Genomic DNA, 24,040 nt, shown 5'->3' with positions numbered 1-24,040 from the left:
GTATCTTCAGTTAAAATAAAAGGCATAAATAACATTTGAGCATATGCTGGTACATGTACACATTTGTTTTAATTTACATGCATATAGAAACTAATATACTCTCTTTTTTTTCAATATGTCTATATACTTCATTGGGACATTCTACTAGTTATATAGTAATTCAAATTTTCCTTTGTAAAATTGTATGAACTCTTAAAGTACAGTAGAACAGCACAAATGGGATTTAAAAATGGAATTAGTTTTATCTCAAAATCCACTGTTTCAGAACCTAATGCATTCTATGTATGTGTTTCTATGTAGTAAGGATACAAGAAGATTTGTTTTTCCCGAAGAAATTCACATTTCTCCCGATCCACCTTTCTAAGCCATGGGAAATGCACAATTTATTCCACTTTTTGGACAATTTCATTAGTTACATAGTGTGTTAGTGACCTTATTCGATATGTATGGGATCAGTAAATTCCATTTGGGATGACCCTATATATATATCGTATTAGGTTACTAGCACACTGTGTTACGAAATTATATATTACGGACTAGCTTAAAACATGTGGTATTTAGACAAGTGGCATTTTAAATTCTGCATGTTTTCAATATTAAACCCTTCTCCCATTGGTCTATACAAAAGCAAATGCCAACAATAACAATTTGTTAGCTTTAAATGTGTGCTATGAATTATTTCAATTGTTCTTCACAAATTTCCTCGTCTGTTGAAACCTTTCAGATTTTTCCTCAACACCGTATTGTTTTTTCAAAGGGACGTATTATGATTGTCATTGCGGAGACAACTTTCCAGCAGATAAAATGTAGAAGGTTAGCAACAACAGCATGTATAGGTCACCGTACTGCTTTCAACAATGAGCAGCAGCGCAATATCATAGCAGACTCACTTTTCGTTATGTTCTATGGAAAGTGCTGCTAAAAATATATAATAACATTGTATTTGAATTTGAATATGAATTGCGACTGCATTTGAATTGTAACATTTGCATGATTGTCTTACTTAATATTTTCCGACTCGTGTAGGCATCTCTTATTTATCTGTTGTAAAACATCTTTCTCCAATTGTACCATTTAATGACATGACTTTTATCCACAAAAATATATAGTTCAAGGACGGTGAATAAATTTTATTGCTATGCATCATAAAGATAATCAAAAGTAATTTACCCTTGTCAGTTTTATTATGCACTTAGATACATGTATCTTGGACGGAAATCAAAAAAGGAAATACTAAACGTGGGATAATCTGTCGATATACACAATTTTTGTTTATAGTTCAATGTTTCTCTTCAATAAGTGACAGTTGAAGATATGTAGCAGGTCAGTCATTGAAATAAAAGATAGGTCAAGGTCAAGATGCTGGATGATAACGCACGTTATTTTTGCCCGAGTTTTTAGACGTCAAGGCAGCAGACTACATTTATTACAGTGTTGAGATATTTATTACCATTGTTTACTAAATTTACTTTTTATACTTTAGACCTTACTCTATTGAACCTTAAAGCGTGTGATACAATGTCATGTACTAATAATATTCAAACTATCACCAATGCAGCACATGCAAGATATTATCAAAATGAAGATGTTTTTATGGTAGGCTATTTTTTGGTATTTTATTTAGTAGGCTTTTTTTTATTTTACTTTTTTGACATTTTTTATCGTAATTATAACTCTGCAACTGTTTCAGTCCTTCAACAAACTTTGATTCCATTTTTTTGCTTTGAGCTTTCCTGATGAAGTTTAATACATAAATGCGCTTCAGATACATGATTAAATATTTTTTTGTTTTTCATATTTTTTCACAGTATATATTAAAGTACTGTACCTTCAAGAACACACCCTTGAGATGACGAAGAGTGTGTCAGTCTAGTAAGCATACTTTCTTCGTTATTTTTTTTTCACAAACAAAATCTAAAAAACAATGTCAAGTACATATTATCCAGTCCAGAAGATTAGAATAAACTTAACAATATTTACAAACCACAAGGAGAAACCTCAGGAGCATGTAATATATGCTTTACATGTTGCTTTATACCATAAATTTTATTGTATTTTACACTGAAAAGTGTCTATATATTTTGATGTATTATGATACTTTATGATACGCAAAAGTTCAAGTAAGAAATAGATAGGGTTATTTTGCCAACTTTAATACAAAATTGTTTAGCCGTTTGGTATTCAAAGAAAACAAGCACTTTATTCTAGGGCTTCTAGTGGTATCCTATTGACAAAAAAGTAAAAAAAAGCATTAATTCATAACGACTTGACCTTCGAAGTTGATGTCCCAATTAAAGTCTACACCAAACTTGACAACCGTCTGTTAGCACACCGTGAACTGCAATGGAGTCATTCTTTGACGGTTCCTTTCATAATTTCAATTTATTTAACTCAAATAAATTTCTAGTCCCGTGAGATGAAGACATCTTTATAAATAAGGAAATTACTCGGATACATATTACTTTTGTCTTTCTACAGACACACAAAACAAGAATAAAATCGAGAATGGAAAAGGCGAATATGTCAAAAATGAGACAACAACCCGACCAAAGGACAGAAACAACCGAAGCCACCGATGGGTCTTGACAAATGAAATTCATTTGTACCACGTGTTAAAACTGTTGAGAAAAAACGAGGAGATATTCAGCTCTCGTGTATACAGGCAACATATAGATTTTGGTTTGCAAAGTCTTTCATATTGCCATATATTGACAATATTTAAAAATACTATATAAGATAATGCGATTCTATTTGTACACATTTATGCCAACTGATGATTGCCTTGTTGTGAACCATATTTTTGCAATAAATCGAGGTGAACCGAGATATTTATTGCTTTGTCATTGCTTTTAGTTCACAAGTGTATAAAAAATATAATCCTTTATCTATAGCATATAGATTATTTCATTATCAATTAATAACTCTCTTAACATTTTGTTTTATAACTAGAAGAAGCTGTTCACGGCAATGAGACAGCAACCCAACACCAGAAAAAGACACCAAAGGTCAACAGAGGTCACCAACAAGACAAGAGCCTGATATATATATATATATATACACGAGTCTAAATTGAAAACTACGTGTAAACCTATGATTGCGTTGGATAAAAACCGCAATTTTTATACGTCTGCATGTAAAACAAATTTCGTTGTAGAAGGGTCTAAAAACAGCACAAACAACATTTTCCAAATGACCAAAAAAAGTGAAAAAGTATATTTAAACAAAATGCATTTGACTAACAGGTCGAACAACGGATGTTCTTTAACCCTGCTGACTGCCATTGGCGATTGCCAAATAAAATTGATCACAAGATGTAACAAAATGGATCTTAATATAAATTTAATACTAAACAGAAAAAAAAATTTAACTTGTGGCCACGATGTTATGCCACAAACATACGGTGTCAATATTATGTATTAATATAATATATTAAAATATCCATTGTCTAAAAAAATTGTAGTTATTTTTTAAATTTTAATCGAGACCACATATCAACAATACCCCTCACCCAAATGAAAATGTTGCAAGGTAAACATATTTCAAGAGTCTCAACCTCGGAGTTAATATTAGGGCCTCGGTGGTCAAGTGCTCTAAGTTGTTCTACTACTGTAGTCACTATACTAGACAGTCAACACTGAGGCTGTGAGTTTGAACCCCGTTTGTGTGGGTGAACTCGACTAAAATCTCAATTGACTAGGATTCTCGGATTTCCTGTCAAAGGCCGGTGGTTTTCTCCAGGCAATTCGGCTTCCTCCACTTTTAAAAACTGACCTCCATGAAATAGCCCAAAAGCGGCGCTTAAAAGTGGAGTTAATTAAAACACAAACAATCAATCCAAGTTAACATAATTATGTATTATACAAAGTGGTACGTGTACCTTAAGGGTACTAATACTTGAACAAAGCGTGACGCGTACCTCAAGGAAGCTGAGGTGAAAAGCTAGTTCGAATGAGATAATGACGGAAACATTTCATGACAACACTATGGAAGTAAAATGAACCACGCACAAAACACTTCACATGAACTGCAAAATTTCATTCAATTTGGCTTTTCGTACGGTAAATGGTGACTAGAAACGGTCACTGCTGGCTATTTTTTCTCCGTCGCAACAGTAAGCTTCTAGACACATTAATTAAAAAGCCCGTGTACAGTCATGACACGATAAAAAAGGATCATTATATTATTATAACTTAAAAATTGTAAGTCCAGCTATATCAGGAGAGGCCAGGCAACTGAACTCGTCTTATTGACGTTTCGGATATTGACGCTTAACGAAATAATACATGTAGGCAACACAATGGGAAACTTTACCATTAGGATAATGTGTTCAACGTCTCATGATATAATTTAGGTGATAAAAATAGGCCCAATAGATATAAGAAGATGTGGTATAAGTGCCAATGAGAAACTATCCATCCAAGTAACAATATGTAAAGGTAAACCATTATAGGTCAAAGTGCGCTATTCAACACGGAGCCTTGGCTCACACCGAACAGCAAGCTATAAAGGGCACCAAAAATGACTAGACGTAAGTGTAAAACCGTTGACCATTCAAACGGGAAATCCAACGGTCTTATCTTATGTAAAACGAGAAACACTTATGAACTACAACAACAAACGACTGCTGAACATCCGATTCCTGACTTAAGACAGGTGCAAACAAATGCAAACTTATTTATCATTATATTGCAACTAAACAACCGTTCGAGTTGATATAACACCATTCCCATCTCTCCCACGTTATGGACACTATTGACTTAGAAAGGCGATATATCATTGATTTTACACACTTAGAATTTCCATAAAGTTTTAAGTGATAAATCTAATTCATAGTACAAATCTAAGCTCTAAAACAGTTCTTACGTTAATAGCCGCATATATTTCAAATGTTCAAAAACGTAGGTGATTTAATTATCCATTTCAAATAGATATTCGTGGCAGTCAGTTTAAACAAGCAAAAAAGTAGAATAACAAAAAAATACCGAACTCCGGGTAGAATCGAGTAAAATTCTACCCAGTAAGTCCCTAAGCAGATGGCAGAATCAAAAGTTCAAACACATCAAATGAATGGATAACAACTGTCATATTCCAATTGGAATTCGAACGATAAACAATGTGACATATTGTACCATTATGACATATGTTTCTGAATTTTGGCTCTATCTAACTAGAATAATTCAATCCCTCTCCGTGTCCGATTTCCTTCCACGCGAGGTTAATGTAGCCATCGTAAATCAGCGGAATATAACGACTTAATCATTCGGGTTAGGCTCTTTCATGTATATATTATTAATCAAATATTTTTAAGGATTTGTGATTCGTTAAAACTTGATCACATGTACATTTGTATATACTCAGTTTGCACGCCAATACTGTTGTGTTTAGCTTTTCGTAGGTCAAAAACAGCATATTGCACAGGGCATACAGCATGTTACTAAAAATACATTATAGAAATCCCCAATTTTACATTGTTCATGCAATAGTTGCTGATTAATAATATAACAATTGTAGCCTTTTATTGAGGTCAATACGATGTTATATCAACCTAGCTAGAGAAGCATATCGACCTCAGACTTCATCCTCAGTCAATATGCTTCTCTTAGGTCGATATAATCTCGTATCGACCGCATACAAAGGCTATAATTGTATAATACTGCCCTCTATAAATCTGTATGTGATGCAACAGTTACGATATGCATTAATTTTGGTGCACAAAATATTGACGGTTCTGTTGAAGCCACTTTTATTACACTGAAGTTAGACAAAAAAAAAGATCTTGAAAAAACACGCTATCCAGTTTTAATGACAGCTTTTAATTCTCATTTTAATTATTTGTTTTTCGTCGACTGTATATATCGCAGCCATAAACTGTAATTTAAGCAGTAAAATAATTACACATAAAGTCGATATTCGTATGTCTAAAAATGTTCAGATCTAATAGAGATCGAAAAGTAGAAATTATTTATCTAGATGTAAAAGCAAATTATCAAACAGTAAACAAATTCAATGACGCATTTAAGCCGACATTTTGACGAGCTGTATACATGAATTACAATTAACATCTGCATCAGAAACATTACATGCAGTTGGAAAGTCTTTTGAACATATTTCAAGTTAAAATTACTGCCATACAACACAAAGAAATAAAAAAAAAATCAAATGAAGACAAGTTCCATCGCCCATTACAAATGTTTAATATGTATGCGAGGTAGGTCATCATACTTATATTCGTTAACGGACACCTCTCATTTGTTATATGTATCGAATAAACATCATCGGATATAACTATTTGTTGTTTGATGTATGCGCAGTAATTGTATTACAGCATACTGTTCTTTATAGTTTCCTGAATGAACTTAAATGATACATTATTTGTAAAATCAATATCGTTCTTATGGATAATTTTGTGATGTCAAAAGCTCACACAATAGGGTAAGATGTAATCTTTATTGTAAGTGAATTGAAGTTTTGGGGTATTTCGATTTTATTTATTCTGGAAAAAATGTTTAAAAACTTGACATATATTACAATCCTGAACGTAGTCACTTCAGATGATTATAAGAATAAGGTTTTGGAATAAACGTTTAGTTTTGTACAAAAATGTAAATATCGAAGGAAAATTAATTCCATGCTGCTCAGTTGGGGTGTCCGTTTAGTTATGTATATTGTATAAATATGCATCCACGTCCATTTAAAATGCGATTTTAAAATAAAATACCTCGATTGTGGAGAGTTTCACACTTTCTGTTAGTTAAAGTAACCTTTCCAACAAGAATCTGTCCAGATTCAACCAATCTTGCAGATCATACTGATTTATTGTCATAGTTCAAATATACATGAAGCATTTGTCACTGTACGTTTTCTTCTTCCTTTCTAACGACGTTTAGAAAGCAGCAGTCATTCATTCTTCTGCGATAGCTATAATTATAATTATCACAATACTAGATAGATGGTTATAACATTACCCAAGCTCGATAGTACCTACTTGAGAGATATTGCAAATTAAGCCACACGGACAACCAAATTATTTTAAAAACTGGAGGCAGACTTGGGTATTCCGGACAGTTCCTGTTCTTTTAGAGGTACACAAGAAGATATTTTATGAAAAATTGATCTTTGATGAGCATTCAATAATAATTTTGATTTTTCAACTTATAAGAATGAAGGTTGCTGCTAAAAATCTTCACCTCATGGAACCCGAATACTTTATAATCTATATTAAAAGGCAAAAGAATAGTTCAAGAGAAATTGATTTTCATGCATTTGTGTTCAATATGAAATCTGTGCCATTAATGCTACCATATTGTCCAGCCATTCAACCGTTCTTAAAGGTCATCTTTAGAAAACCACGAAAGATTAAATTCTTTTCGGCAGTCGTTTCATAGATGAAAATTCAAGAAAATATGATAATTTAAAATTCTTTCCATCTATGATCTGTCCACCAGTAGATATATAAGAGGTATGGTCATATATTTAAAAAAAAAATGGTATAGAACTTACATGTATAGGACAGAACGACAATTCGGATTATTCACTTCCGTTGGTTTTTAATGTGAACAGGTTGTTGATAGAAGAATGATGATGAGTACCGATTATCAGGTTTTCTGCATTTGGATATTGTAAAATATCAGCTGCAAATCGAAATTTGAAGCTTTTTGTCGGGTTAGCGCATCGTACGAGTCCGAGTTAACAAAGGCTTCATTTCTCTTATTTTGCCGAGCAGCTGATATTTTACAATATAAACATGATGAAATTCATTTTCGGGCGGTGTGCGGATTAATAATTTCGTTCAAATTGAGGGCGACAGAAAAGTTATATCAATCTAAAGGTCTACCAACTGTAAAAAACTTGTGTAGTGTTCACTGGGGGTAAATGTTATATCCGTAACTTCAGTTACGTATATCCAAAGATGGCAGACGATGTTTCTGGTAAAAGGATTCTGTTGTAAATTCTGTAAAAATTCTGTATTATTCTTCGGTATTTCGTGTCTTATTTAAAGTATTACTTAGTTTGAAACTGAAATACAAAGCTTCTTTACATATTTCAACCGCTAAGTGGGGAAATCTTCATTTAAAAAATCGCGAGGATATGGGTAACTGTATAGACTGATATCCGTAACTGTTGAGTTGCGTTGTTTCTGCTTCATTCATTATCTTCGATTTAATAGTTCGAACCATCATTTTTCGGAAATAAAACTGTCATAAATTCGTCAAAATATATTAAAGGATCGGGATAAAAAGAAATATGCCAAAAATGTTATAACAACACTAGACATTCCACTGTTTATGACGTCTTCACACTAAATCCTTCGGGTGTTGATGTGTACTAACTGATAACTGTGTCTTAGATCCATGATTTTTTTTGTTAGTTTTTACTAGCTTTCAGTACTTGCGACTAATCTCATATCTGTATTCATTGTCCGTTGGTTTGTGGGATGTACAAGTACCCTCCCACGTTCACTTTATTTGTGTAAAATTTATTTAATTTTTGTTTGTATCCACCTGGTGAGTTAAGCCTTCTCAACAGGTTTTTAGTCTGCTCTTACATGTATGTTGTATTGTTACACCAATGTCCCAGGTTAGGGGAAGGTTGGACGCCAGCTAACATGTTTAATATCGCCACATTCTGTATTTGACTAGGCCTGACCGTATTCAGGAGCGTGCAATTAGGTGGTTGTCGTTTGTTGCTGTGACATATTTGTTTATCGTTATTTTTTTTTTGTTTACCTAAATAAGGCCATTAGTTGACTTGTTTGAATTGTGTTACATTTGTCTTTTCGGGGCCTTTAATAGCAGACTATGCGGTATGGACATTGCTCAATGCTAAAGGCCGTACGGTGACATATACATATCAATTTCTGTGTCATTTGGTCTCTTGTGGAGTTTTGTCTCATTGACACTCGTACCACATCTCCTTTTATTAAATATAATGTTCAGGACGAGAAGACGTTAAAAAAACAGTAGGTAAGTCTTGCATTTAGATGCAGTCCTGAATAAAAGTCAACAAATTTAGACTGCAACGGGAATGGAAGATTGGATAGGGACGGACATTTATCTTTACCACATGCCATCTATTGGCCTCTCTCTAAGAGTTGGTACAAGGGTTGTTAACGTACAAAGAGCACGGAATTCTCTCTACACGAGACATCTGATATAAACGTCCCCATTTTGACCGGACGTGGATGCGTCCTTGTGCATCCTGCACAGCAAAACGGATGCCCAACTATGGCTATGGTTTTTGGGGAGGAAAACTAATGGAATCCATTTTTCTAATCCCAAGTCACTCTTTAGGGTCTTAATATGTAGTGTTTAGATACTTATAGGTTATCATCTTATGTACGTGATATTGTGCCATTTTGTTTTGTCTTTGTATATTGTAAACCTTTACTTTATGTTACTGTTTGATTATATTTTTTTGGGGTGGCTCATTATTCATACATACCGCCATTGTGTTACGGTGCTATGGTCATCTTGTACTCTTGCCATTCAAGTTTGGGTTTTGAACTTTATCCTGTGTTTATATTCTGTGTTTCTCTGTTGAAATAGTTTTAAATATTGTTTTATAGTGATACAGATTTAGAATAATGTTGACTGTGATACACAGTGTACCCCAAATTTTGATATTTTGACCCATCATGTTTGTTTGCTGTGTTAAAAAAATGTTTATAATGAAATTCTAATGTGACTTTCAGACAAGTGAGAGGCTTAGCTAGCTATAAAACCAGGTTTAATCTACCATTTTATACATAAGGAAATGCTTGTACCAAATCAAGAATATGACAGTTGTTATCAATTCGTTTGGTGTGTTTGAGATTTAGATTTTTTTCATTTGCTACAGGACTCACGGTCTGTTCTCAATTTTACATATATATTTCATCTGTAATAAGCTATCACATATCCGTCCTCTAAATGTACCTCGCCGCTGTGCATGATCCTGGCTATATAGAAATACAGAATTGATAGCCTGATCAATGTTTTCACACAATAATTTTAAGACTACGAAGAACAATTCTGATTCATATTTATTAAACTTTTAATAACTGGAGACATTTATTTCATTACTAACATGATTACATTGTTTGGAAATAAAATCATTTGCGGATATCAATATTTCCAGTTACGTATATCATTGTCAATTTGTTTACTTCAGTTACCCATATCATCACGATATTTAAGATGGCTGTTTTCTCCATTTAGCGGTTGAATTATGAATAAAAATACTTAGTATTTCAGTTTCAAATTATGTTATACGTTAAAAAGGACACGAAATACCGAAGAATAATACACTATTAATACAAAATTGACAAAAGAAAAATTTGGTCGGAAATTTTGACCAGAAACATCGTCCGCCATCTTCAGATATACATAACTGCAGTTACGGAGATCACATTTACCCCAGTGGTGTTGCCAAATGTGGAACATTTTCGTAATGTCTGCGTGAACAAAATAAAAAAATGTGTACACTATATAAAAAAGAAGATGTAGTATGAATGCAAATGAGACAACTCTCTTCAACAGACCAAATGACGCAGAAATAAACAGCTATAGCTAGGTCACCGTACGGCATTCAACAATCAGCAAAGTCAATACCGCATAGTCAGGTATAATAGGGCCATACAATATTGTATGTGACCTTTCGGTGTATCTTATAATGATAAAATCTGTGTCGTTAGATAATTGAATTTACACCACCTCTGCTTTCATTCATACCAATCTAAACAAACATTTATTACTTGTATATTTGTTTACTTTTTATACTTTTAAATTAAAAATCACTTCAAGAAGTTACGAACACGATGACACACTTTGCAAAATCTCAACTTAATGAACATGTTTCCAACTGCATCGCAATAACAAGTTTGATAGAATGTTGTTAGTTTAACTTCAAGAGGTAAATATCTCATGCATATTTAGAAACCAAAAACAATTAACAACACATCTTATCGCAGGTAAGATCGGAAACTTGGTCGTTTGAAGTGTAGGGCAGAACATTTAAAGACAACTTGGACATGCAATTCTGTTTTGATATTAACACGAATATTGAACAAACGGATTTTTTTTGAAAAATGTTGCAATAGTTCTTGAATGTTCTATTGGAAAGTCCCCATTATAACCAGACGTAACTGCGTTTTTGTATATCCCGGACAGAAGCAGAACGCCATATCTACTTTTATATTACTATATAATTGTACCTATATTAAAGTTTGGGAGTCGACATGAAAATAAAGTTTAACATGTAAACTAGTTTGTAAGAACTGTTTTCCATAGAAAAAATGGAATAAATTTGTTTTTGTCGGATTACATTTTCATTGTGATTGTATTTACAACGAAAATGTTTCTAAACTGTATAAATCTGATGTGGTACAAAAATGTTTGAGTAGACGACTTCCAGTTTATCAGTACACCAATGTGAAAACATACATGTATGTTGTGTTTGACATACTTTCAAAATCAAACTAAACAAATGATGTTATATTAAATCGAGGCGCATTAACTGTAGTTTACTGCGTTCATTTTGGTGGGTTTGAATATGGCATGGTATTGGTTGCAAAAATCGATATTTTTCATTTAAATGCAATATTTTATGTTTAATTAGTATATTTCTTTATTTAAATGCAATAATTTTTCATTTGAAAGGTATATTTTTTCATTTAGATGCAATATTTTTTATTCAAATGGTATAATTTTTCATTCAAATGGTATAATTTTTCATTCAAATGGTATAATTTTTCATTCAAATTGTATACTTTTCATTCAAATGCAATATTTTTTATTTAATATATAAAAAATCATTTGCATGCAATATCTTTTATTCAATTGGTATAATAGTTTTTTTATTTATATGCAATAATTGCATTATGGGAAATTCTTTGACGTTTTAAGGTCAAATTTGCAACAACGTTTGTGATTGGTCGATAATTGTTTGGATTTCTCCACTTTCTTTCTAAACATGGGTGACCAATAATTAAAAGAACGCTTCAGAATATCGCCCCTCTAACTAAATCTGGCGTTCGCGCGAGTCCTGCACTGGCTGTTTTATTCAATTCTTGTGGTCCTAACTTGTATTTCTATTGCAAAATTTCGGTGGCCACAACGTTCGGGCCACTTTTCAAAAACTTCCATTGTATATGTTAATTTACATACAAGTATACCTTTTTGTTTTTAAATACATTAGACTGAAAATGGGTTTACACTAGTCATTTTGTGGGGCCCTTTATAGCTTTCTGTTTGGTTTGAGTCAAGGCTCCGTGTTGAAGACCGTACTTTGACCTACTTAGTATAATGGTTTACATTTACAAATTATGACTTGGATGAAGAGTTGTCTCACCGGCACTCATACCACATCTTCTTATATCTATATACAACGTAAACTAGACGTTTCTCAGACTGTTTTCTATTCTTTTTTTTTAAATCCTTTGTCGCGCGTTGTGTACTGTTTGATAGCTCAATCTGGAAGAACAAAATTTATTTCAGTTCTAGTTGTTATTAGCTTTGAGCTTTCAGCCAGTATTGCAAATACTCTTTTGTCGGTGCTTTGTGTCTTTTGTCTTAAAATTAGTTTTTTTTGTGTGTGTCTCGTTCCGATCTTTCGAGTTAATCTAATTGCAACTGATTGTACAGGTTGTTATTTTACTGTACTGTTACACCACTGTCCCAGATTCGAGATGGATTGAGTGCTCACACACATGTTGTTGTACTGTTACACCGCTGTCCCAGATTAGTCAGGAGCCTGTAATTCAGTGGTTGTCGTTTGTTGCTTTGTTATACATATTTGTGTTCGTTCATTATTTTGTACATTAATTCAGCTGTTAGTTTTCTCGATTGAATTGTTTCACATTTGTGATTTCGGGGCCTTTTATATAGCTGACTATGCGATGTAGGCTTAGCTTATAGTCGAAGGTCGTACGGTGACTTATAACTGTTTGTTTTCTGTGTCATTTGGTCTCTTGTGGAGAGTTGTCTCATTGTAATCATACAACATCTTCGTTTCTATATCAACCCTGCCATATTCTTTATTTACCTGTCCCAGGTCAGGAGCCTGTAGTTTAGTGGTTGTCGTTGGTTCATGTCTCGACTCATATTTGATAGTTTGTAAATTGTTTTGTTATGTATAATTAGGCTGTTAGTTTCTTCGTTTGAATTGTTTACATTTTCATGTTGGGCCTTTTATAGACGACTTTACAGTATCAGGTTTTTGTCATTGTTGAAGGCCTTACGATTGTCTATAATTGCTTACACCCACTTCATTTTTGAACTCTGGTGGATAGTTGCCTTATTTGCAATCACATTCCATCTTTTCGTTTTTATATTATATACCTGACTTATAAACTCGTGTTTTTGATGAACAAGCATGATTTATTTGTCACTCGGTGTTAAAATTAGCAACATACAAACAATCAATTTAAACTTGTGTTAAATAAGAGCCATTTTATATTTATTTATTTGTTCGGGTGGGGGACAGAAGGATTTCATATATGAATATGGTTGCCTGGTAAGAGCTGAAAAATAGGCATGAGAAGCGACAGATTGAAATGAATAATAATGCTCTCCCTTCCCTTCCCCATCCTTCATTTATAAATTTAAACTGACTACCACGGAATAGCCCAATAGTGTTGAAAGTAGCGTTAAACACTAATCAATCAAAATCCCTTCCCTAAAATATCAAATAATTGTCCCTTTACAGTTATTGTCCGTGTAGTTCTTATATTTATCCAGCTTATCGTCCTACTGTCATACCATAAAAACGTTTATAAAACAGCTCACATTCTAATATATCTGCATTCATAAATTTATTCATTTCATTTATACTAAACAACGCCATGTTTGTTATGTGCCTCTGTCGTCTTAATAACCTATCAAAAAGAAGAGGTGAAAGAGAGCCAGCCCAGAAGATCTTCCAAATGAAAAAAAAAAAAAAAACAGAAATAGACTTCTTATAGCTCACTTCCGAAGACAGAATAAGTTGATTGATTTTCGGTTGTCAATATGTCACGCATGTTTAGGACAAATACAATAGAGATCAAAGGATAAAGAATATAGTGAAATGGTAAAAACTAAAAGATATAGAATTATAGAACCGATCTTTGATCTGAAACCCTTCCCTTACACACACACCATAACCATTACATGTACTGCCAATACTCGTATATATACATCTCTATACAAATATCTAAATTTGAACGTCCCCCACTCCTAAGACACCGAGGTTTTTTATCCGCCCCTGTTATACATGTATGTGTTTTATTATATAAATTGTGTACGGGTCTAGATAATAGCTAAACGTACAATCATATAATTTGTTGGATACCTATTTATATTATATACTGTATCACAAAATAAACTTGTATACCCCCCCCCCTCCCCCCTCCTTTCCCAATGCAGTATTGAAAAGTAAATCATTTAAAAGTCCTGAAGATAAAATATGTTTTGAAATATGCCCCGCATACTTATTTAAGCAATGACATATAGTAATTATTGAACTACTGTGGGGCTTGAAAAAAAAATCTATTTAAGGGATTCGGAGATGAGAACAGTAAAAATAGCTCAGCAACGAATTCTAAATGTAAAATGATGTACGGCATAATACATGAGAACACATATTATAGATAGAATTAAATATGAAGTTCACGCCCCATACAGTGAAGTCCTATGACTTCTTTTTTTTTGTCAAAGGACTTTTGTTGTAACATGGGTTAGAACTGGTTCCAATTTATCCTGAATTGTCTTTATTAAATAACTAGTTCCGGAGTATAACATCTTATGTTTCTACTTGTCACGGGGTCTCTAGTTCTGCTGTTGTAATTAGGTGATTTTTTTTTTTCTTCATGTAGCAAAAAGAGGTGGCTTAGTTCAAATAATTATAACGTCCTGGAAGGCTTTTTATTCTTTTTTCATGTTTGCCCTCCTACAACGTCTCTCAGGATCAAGAAAAGTTAAAAATAATATACTTGTAGCACAAAAATAGGTCATGATAATATGTATCTGGGCTTAGAGGGGGAAAGGGTTATGTATATATTTTTTTATTTCAATGTGTAGACTGTAGGGGAGTTTTTACAGAAAGGGTTTTTATTGGAGATGTTTTTGCAATGCACGCAGGCATCTGTTTCTATCCATGAACAAGTTGTGTGTCAAATTAGTTATTATTACTTGTGACTCGCATTTTTTGCTCGACCTGGCCATTATTGGCATTAATTGCCAGTGCACGAACTCCCACTAGAACGGAAGAAAATCCAAAAATAATACCGACCAATCAAAAACGTTGTTGCAAATTTGACCTCAAGGCGGCAAAGAATTTCCCATGATGCAATTATAGTATATAAATAAAAAAAAATATTATTCCAATTGAATAAAAAATATTGCATTCAAATGACATTTTATACCAATTGTATAAAAAATATTGCATTTGAATGAAAATTATACCAATTGAATGAAAAATTATACCATTTGAATGAAAAATTATACCATTTGAATGAAAAATTATACCATTTGAATAAAAAATATTGCATCTAAATGAAAAAATATACCATTTAAATGAAGAAATATACCAATTAAATATAAAATATTGCATTTAAATGAAAAATATAGAATTTTTGCAACCAATACAATGCCATATTTGAAAGCGCTTCCTGCTATGCCACATACACTAAAAAGATCTATTTTGTATTCATCACGAGTTTCATTATAAAATAAAATTTAATAGACATTTTGCACATGCAGATTTTATCATTTAAGTTGACTTTAATATATTTTTAGATAGAGGAATCTATAATATTTTTCAGTGCAATTTTCTTCAGCTAAGTATAATTATCTTGAAAACGGTTAAAAGTAATGATTCAATTACATGCTATCTAGTGTGAATATTTACTTTGAAGTTACCATATGCTAGAATATACATAAAGTACTGATCTATCAGTTAAACATATTAACATTCAACATTTAGAAGTAATTCCGAAACCTTAAATTAAGGAACGACCATTTATATAAAAGAGGGATGGGTATGTTTTTTCCTTAAATAAATTTGATGAAGCAAAACAAAATCGTGTTCAAGCAGATGACAAACAAAACATTTTGAATACAGAATTTCTCCATACCTCATAGTGCTAAGTTTTTTTTAAATTAGATTTTTATCGTCGACTTAAAAAACTGAAAAATAAAATGTTTTGCGCTAAAAAAAAAATATCTGACTCGGACAAAAACATCCCCCTTAATAAGTTAAATGGTTGTTCCCTTCCATATTTATGTAAAGATTCAAAATATTTGCAAAATAGTTATAACGTTGAGCTCATAGCGAAAGAGGCAGGTAATACATGTAGCAAATAGGATTTTCAAAACTAATGATTGAAGAGAAAACGACAAAATTTTGATAAAAACGAGATAGAAAAACATAATTCAGTGCACTTTATGTTAAATTTTGTAATTTTCACGATTTCTCATTACTGATTTTCAAACTATTGATTGAAGAGAAAACGACAAAATTTTGATAAAGACGAGAGAGAAAAACATAATTCAGTGCACTTTATATTAAATTTTGTTATTTTTCTCTATTTCTTCTTACTCTCGTTGCAAATTGTTAGGTTATTTATGTATTGTTGCTATTTTCCAATGAAATTAGGCAGTAACCATTTGATTTTCTGAAAGGGGGTGGCTATGGATATTTTGGAGAAAAAAAGTTTTTTTTCCAGTTTTTGAAGAAAAAAATAATTTGTTTATGACCCTGAGAAAAAAATAGTTTTTTTTCACCCCAGCCGCCACTATATGTTATGCTAAAATTGAAAGAAAAGAATTGTTTTCAACTTGTCGCCAAAAAAAAATAGATTGTTTTCGCTGAAGGCGAAAAACAAAGTTTGTCCGGAAAAAATACATACCCCCCCCCCCCCCCTCTCTAGAAAATCAAATGGTTAATAGTTGCTGCCTTAGGTCAAAAGAGTTCGTTGACATTTTAATTCCAGGATATCTCATAATGACTCGTCTCTTTTTTTTCTAATTTGAAATCTGTTTTTGATGCTGTATACTTACTAGGTATGTAAATGTGTGTGCTGATAATCACTAAATTACATCAATCCGGTACAAATTAGTCTAGTAAATGACAAAAAATGTAACATTATACAAACTAAACATGCATATAAATGTGTTATGTTTCTTTAAACTTCATATTTAGGTTAACTGCATTTTTATCACAAATCCAGTAAATCAAGTCGTATTATGTAACACGTTGGCGACAGAAGTTTCCATAACTCAATATTTTATAATATGTGCAAATCTTCCCGGTATTTGTTATTTGTTCATCCATTGTTGTTATTGGCTTTCGGTGTACCTGATGCAGGTTAGTTCAGGGGAGCGATACGGACGTTTAAGGTTTTTATATTTTATGTCATTTTGTTTAACTATAATGTATAAACTATCTACGACGACTCCAACGTTAAATTTTTTGTAATCGTCTTTGTTAGGTTTATAATTTTGTTTGTTTGAAATTTAGTCAGCTGTGATGTACGGTTGCGCACATTTGGCTGCAAGGCCCAGCTTTTGTCACGTTGGCCATTTTGTTAGTTTGGGTTGCAATACCTAGTTTAACACACTACTGAGTAGTAGCAAGTAAGGCTTATGATAGTTGTTTTCCATTCGTTCCAGTTGTTGGTATAGTTGATTTTTAAATACTTTTCTTTTTTTGTATTTGCCTTGAAGTTCAATTTTCATCGACGTTGCCATTGAGCCATATGAGAAATAGAAGTCAAGACGTGGTTTGGTTGACAATGAGACACCTACCCACCATATTTGTTAGACAATTTCAACGGTCAACGGACGATAACCGCAATTATAGTTAGACCTACCGGTCAATGTCAAATTCCTTTCCTTTTCCCAATCATTGTTTTGTTTGTATAGTTCCAGTGATTGTTGCTCAGATTCAAAGCGCAAATATTACATGCATAATCAGCTAAAAATAAAAATCTTAAATTTTAAAAAATTTCATCCTGGGCAAAGATCGTGTCCACTTTTATTGCATGCAACTTGAGAGGTACATGTTACTTCTGTAAAGCGTAAAGGTATTTTGAACTGGATCGATTGTGTACAGGAAAATTATTCAACATTGTGGATTATATCTATATATGTTTCAACAGCAGTATCGGCATTGCTTAAATATCTTGGTATTGATAAAACCTGTTGTTAATAGTTTTGCGTAATTACGTTTTTTTAGTATCTAGTAAATATATGTTATAATCGGCAATTTGTACATTTTTTTCCTTTGATCCTACTGCCTAAATTGAATATTGGTTATGCCCGTGTCACACTGTCCCGATTTTTATATACGATGGACAACCGAATGCGAAAATTGTAAGTTCGTACGAATTTGGTCCCGATCTCGTTAAAATACAAAAAAGTGACCGAAGCAGTTACGATGAATAACGAAGTCTATACGATTGTGCCGAAATTATATACGATAACAAAAGATGGACATACGAAGGTTAACCGAAGACGGGTATCTAAGCTTCATATCTCAGCCGAAGCCTACACAATGGATCATGAAGGCTGCACGATGGATTACGAACGCTACACGATGGATAACGATGATGGCGCGATGGCCATACGATGTCTAAAATACGTCGTGTACAGCTTACGATGCATTTAAATTATATGCTGAAAATAAATAGGATAAATAAAGGTAAAGTACATATATGTACATAAACTAGTATACAAACGATCTAAAAATGCGTCCTACCTGTTTTGAACTTTTTTATGATACGAACAGAAATTGGACAACATATTTTTTCTGTACAAGTCTGCCATGCATGGCGGTAAATCTATCTTTTTGTCTAATTCTTATTAAAGTCATATGAAACGAGTGAGTGGTGAAAAATAATGTTTTTCCAATTCTTGAACCAATGCATGTATATATCACAAACTAAGTCCTCTGTGCACGATTTTATCATTATTTACGCAAATATATCGTATAATCGTCAATTTTTTTTTCTCTCTGTCTGTTATGATTTAACAAATATGGCTGCTCATTAAATGCCGTGTTTTGAAGCCGAAGTTTACCGATTGTCACCTTATAGTAAATAAATAACAAAAAGCATGGGTATTGAGCACGTGTTTAACATGTAAAATCAGATAATTGTTTATTTTAATGACAGATTCATGCGTATTGCGATCACCGGATTTTTACGAGGAGGGTTACGCTCAGGTCACTATGCATACGGAAAATATGTCGGCGAATTGCTTCCTGGAAGCAAGCAATTAAAAATAAGTAAACTTCTTCTAAATGTGGACAAATTAAAGAATTTTCCTCAGAAAAAAGTATATGTACAAAAGTTTTATAATGAAAACTATCCATTTAGTTATAAAAAACAGATGCATATTTTTTTTTAATTTGAGGTTTCATATGACTTTAAACATAGTTTATTATCCCCTCGCCTACTACATATAAGTTGCGTGTAGATAAAATTGTTATGGCCACTCTAAAACCAAAATGCTCGTTAAGAATATCTTAAGTGCTATTGACTTTAAAGTTCAAAGGTCAAGGTCACAGTGGCAGTTGTAATACAAGGCAATATCACCCTTTTGGGCACTCTAAAACCAATATGCTTCAAAAGATTTTAACCACATTTGGTATATTGTTCCTCCTTGTAATGATCTGACATTTTTTACGTTCAAGGCCAAAGGTCAAGGTCATGCAGATGGACTTGTTTTTCTCCTTGAAATAGCATAATACACAAGAAATTGGTTGCTCAATTTTTTTACCTGCTGGTTCTAAAGATATTATTAAAGGTATTATCAGTTACTGAATGTTTTGATTGATTTCTAAAAAAAAATAATTTATGTATCAAATATGCATATTCAATACTATTTTCTGCATGTGTCATATACAAATATAGTGTCCATATTTGTCCCCAATATGTTAACATACGAGGGGATGCCACGCTCGGCATTGCCTTGTTTGAACTGTAAAATGTGTGCACTAGTCTGAATAATCACCCATAAATAAGCCCATGTTTACTGATCTATCTTCAAGGTAAGGTAATGGGTTTGTTGATCCCTTTTATTCAGAAAGAGCTCTTTCCAGGAGAATATCATAATAATATAGACAAAAGGAAGGCTGTGGGGAAAGCAACAGATGCGACAAAATATGACATATAGAAAACAAAATGGTTATGGAGTAAACATGCGTGTGAAAACAACTCAGACGATACATAAAAATCAGAATAATGAAGAAAAAGTTGGTTTCCCTATATACGTGTACCTGCAGTGTTGGTGTACGAGACGCGTTTATGATTTTCATTATGTTACTTGATATGAAAAATTGACAAAATATAATATTTTACTTGTAACAGTAAATCCTGAGCCTGTAATAGCTGCTCTTTTTGTTCAATTTGAATTAATAAAAACAACGCTGTCGCCTTTCTTGTACATAGAATCATATGATATGAGCTCCATGTTTTGTGAACGTCTTTCTTAACTGGCGTATTAGACTGACCAGTGCATATCGCGCATGGCACTTTAAATGTATTTTAGCGCGAAAATTAACTTACATTTAGCTAAATCTATTGCCGTCGTAGTTCCATCTTGTTGCCTTCGTACTTTTATTCGATGGCAACACGACGGGATTACGAGGTCTTCACGAAGTCGTGTTGCCATCGGAAAACCTTCGGGTAGCTTCGTGATTCATTCGTGTATGCATCGTAATGTCAAAACTGCCCGATGGAAACGATGGAAACACGAATGCAATACGATGGTCAAAGATGCATTCATGGTGCCATTACGATGGTGAGGATGGTGATACGAACTCAATACGAACCCTCAACACCGGACGCACCTTCGGGGATTTTTTAACATGTTAAAAAATTTAGAACCCTTCCCGAAGTTCTCCTCGAAGGCTAGAAAAAGTGGCCGTTGGTTCTACGATGGTTAAAGATGGCACTGCGAATAGCCCGATCTGGATACGATCAGTCCCGATTTTGAAAATTTCCATAATCGTGTTGCCATCGGCGTAAAAATCGGGACAGTGTGACGCGGGCATTAAGATCGTGAACAGGACTTAATACACCAACATTTTTGACAATGACAGCACGTATCTTTGTAGCAATGTCACGTATTTATTTCAATTCGCGTCAATTTATTAATGAAATGCACGCGACTTCATTATACATCACAACGTGTTTGTACGCGTAAAAGTACCTTTACTAATTGATTCATTTTATGTCATTTCCTCAACACAAAACTTATTGTTTAAATTAATTAACGAGTTTCTTAACTCCTATCAAACAATTTCTTGTTACTTTTTGTGAGAAAAGAAATAAACTTTTTGGAGTATAAAAAATCCTTCGATGTTTGAGATTAATCAGATGTTTTTAGTGGTCCTTTTGATTTGGTTGCCAGTTTTGACTTTTCACTCTTCATACAACACTTCAATACAATCTAATAAATTAAACGTTTTCCTATCTAATGAAATGGTGGTTTGATAAATCACATTGCTATTTTATTTGCTGCAACTCATAAAAACCACCTTTCTCTTATGAGAAAGATAAAAGAGACGCGAAATATACCAAAATTATATTCAAACAAAAAGTAGAAAATAAACTGACAAATCCATGGCTAAAATAGAAAAAAGATCAACTGGAAAACAATTATAGTTAGTACACATAATAGAAATCTAAAAACTGAGCAACACGAACTCTACCAAAATCTAGGGGTGATTTCAATTACTCCGACTGTGTAAGCAGATTCTGCTACACATGTGTCACCCGTCGTGCTTCTCTTGTTAGTACAAACACGGTATTAGTCTTATTTGGTAGGTCACATTCGGGAAAAGGGAATAGAAATAATCTAGATATACTTACTGTAGGTGTGAGGAGGTGATAACATTTAGGTACGGTTCGGAAATAAAGTTTATCGACAGATTGTAGGCATTCTTATGGGCACCAATTGTGCCCTTTTAATAGCATACTTCTTTCTTTACTGTTACTATCACAATGTATGGCCAAGTGCAGTAAATAACCGTCTCGATTCGACTGTATTGATCAATTCAACAACTCTTACCGGTATCTTAATGATATATGTTCGTTGAATAATCACCTAAAAAAAGATTTTTGTAAAAATAAATTTAATATTAAAATAACTGTCCTTTTCTCATTTTAGATATTTCAGTATTTCACCATTAACGTTAACTCTACACAAATATTTACGAGAGTGAAAATGATTTTTCATTCCGTACTGTTTTTTTTATTTTTTATTTTTTAAGTGATGTTCCTTTAGCACCGTCTGACAAATCATATGCAGACACTGAATTATAAGCCGTTGAGTTGGGACACTTTTAAAAAGACTAAGGTGAGGTTCAAATTTGTTGTGCTCAACATGTTTATGAGCACAACAAATATGAAACTAAAATCATTTTCATTTTGTTATTTTTCTGATTTGTTAAATGATTTACTAGTATTCATTTTTTGCAGAAAACCATGAAGGCTGTTACATGCACAACGGAATCCTTATACGAACGCTTACTTATGATGCTAAAAAACGAGACAAACATAACAGAATGTTTACAACTCAATACGTTCCCAAGAGAAGATACCAACAACATTTACACAATGGGAAGAACTTTTTTCGCTTATTTCACTCCAATTATAATAATTATAGGAATAGTAGGTAATCTTTTATCATTACGTGTGTTTTTATCGCAAAATCTGCGGTCGCTATCGGCAAGCACATATTTGGCAGCATTATCCGTATCTGATCTTGTTATTATTATATTTTATGTGTCCGTGGAATGGATAAGAAGAGGATTAACATATCTGTTTCCAACAACAAACGTTAAAATTCTTGACATTGAGGGACTTTGTCAATTCCAGCTTTACATATCCTACGCTTCCAGATTTGTATCAGCATGGCTTGTAGTGTCTTTCACTATAGAAAGATATGTTTCCATTTGCCATCCGTTAGTACGGAGAAACATTTGTACGAATAGAAGCACGCGGAAAGTGATTTCTGGAGTTATTCTAGTTTCATGCACAACTGTGTTATATAAACCTGCATTGAGTGGGATTTACAAGGGAGCAACTGGCACGCTTTATTGCACAAGATTGCCACAATATGGTTTATTATCTTTCTCGTGCGATTCTATTTATGCAGTGTTTATCACCTTTGTTCCTTTTGTTGTGATCACTGTTCTCAATGTGCTGATCATTCGAAACCTTCTGAAACAAAGAAAAAACGAAATATGCAGACAAATCGTAACTGAAGTGAGTGTTATCCGACTAGAATTCACTGTAATTCACCTTGCATTATCAATATGCTTCATACTTTTAAATATTCCATACTTTATATTATGGTTTCGTAACTTTCTTTTATCTAAATATTTGTTCAATTCTGTCGACAGTTCTTCAGTTGTAAATTTAAAATACTGGCAAGGAGTGCTATATTTCGTAAGAACTATATTTTATATGAATTACTGCATCAACATACTTCTATATTTAACCGTTGGAGCGTACTTCCGACACGAAGTAAGAGTCTTACTAACATTTGCACGTTTCCGTCGAAAATCTTTTGTGTTTCCGATTACAGTTCAAACAGACTCGGACCAAACAAGGCTCTAACATTTGCATACTATATTACCTTATTAAATAATTAAACTTAAATGTGTTGAACTTCTAAATAAACTCTTTTTATGTTCATTGATGATGATGCAATTGAACATAAGTAGACATGTATGATTACAGTCTTGTCTTAATACGTCACTGTGTGTAGTGTGCTGTTGTAAAAGGAAGATGTCCGTTGTTATTCTAAGGTTTACATGATAAATATAATATTTTATTTATTTTTGCTTTTCTATGTGCAGAGTACTTTGTTTCGTGTGTATGTTCCAGACCATATGAGTATTTGGACCGTACGCGTACGGTCCGGACCGTATACGTATACTCATACGATCCGACCATACGCGTACGGTCCAGTACGATCTGACAATACATGTTATTTGATCATATGGGTTAAATTGAAACAATCTTTATTTTCAGTTTTACAAATTGTTATTGACAATTTGTTACAATTAGATA

General features: G+C 33.0%; 1 protein-coding gene across 1 annotated transcript; it reads left to right on the top strand.

Moving 5' to 3' along the window:
* The first annotated feature begins 6,319 nt into the window (after positions 1 to 6,319).
* On the top strand, positions 6,320 to 23,701 carry LOC139482285 (cysteinyl leukotriene receptor 2-like). Its single transcript, XM_071266085.1, has 2 exons — positions 6,320 to 6,432; positions 22,442 to 23,701. Exon 2 carries the CDS (start codon positions 22,448 to 22,450, stop codon positions 23,582 to 23,584), a length of 1,137 nt encoding a protein of 378 aa, XP_071122186.1. The 5' UTR covers positions 6,320 to 6,432; positions 22,442 to 22,447; the 3' UTR covers positions 23,585 to 23,701.
* Positions 23,702 to 24,040: the final 339 nt, after the last annotated feature.

Source organism: Mytilus edulis, chromosome 1 (assembly GCF_963676685.1).
Source record: "Mytilus edulis chromosome 1, xbMytEdul2.2, whole genome shotgun sequence".
NCBI classification, from domain to species: Eukaryota; Metazoa; Mollusca; class Bivalvia; order Mytilida; family Mytilidae; genus Mytilus; species Mytilus edulis.
This window is presented reverse-complemented; position numbering and strand designations above follow the sequence as displayed.

Bases quoted from the DNA above. Each gene is read 5' to 3' on its own strand.
- LOC139482285 (XM_071266085.1), top strand. From the start codon at position 22,448: ATGAAGGCTGTTACATGCACAACGGAATCCTTATACGAACGCTTACTT.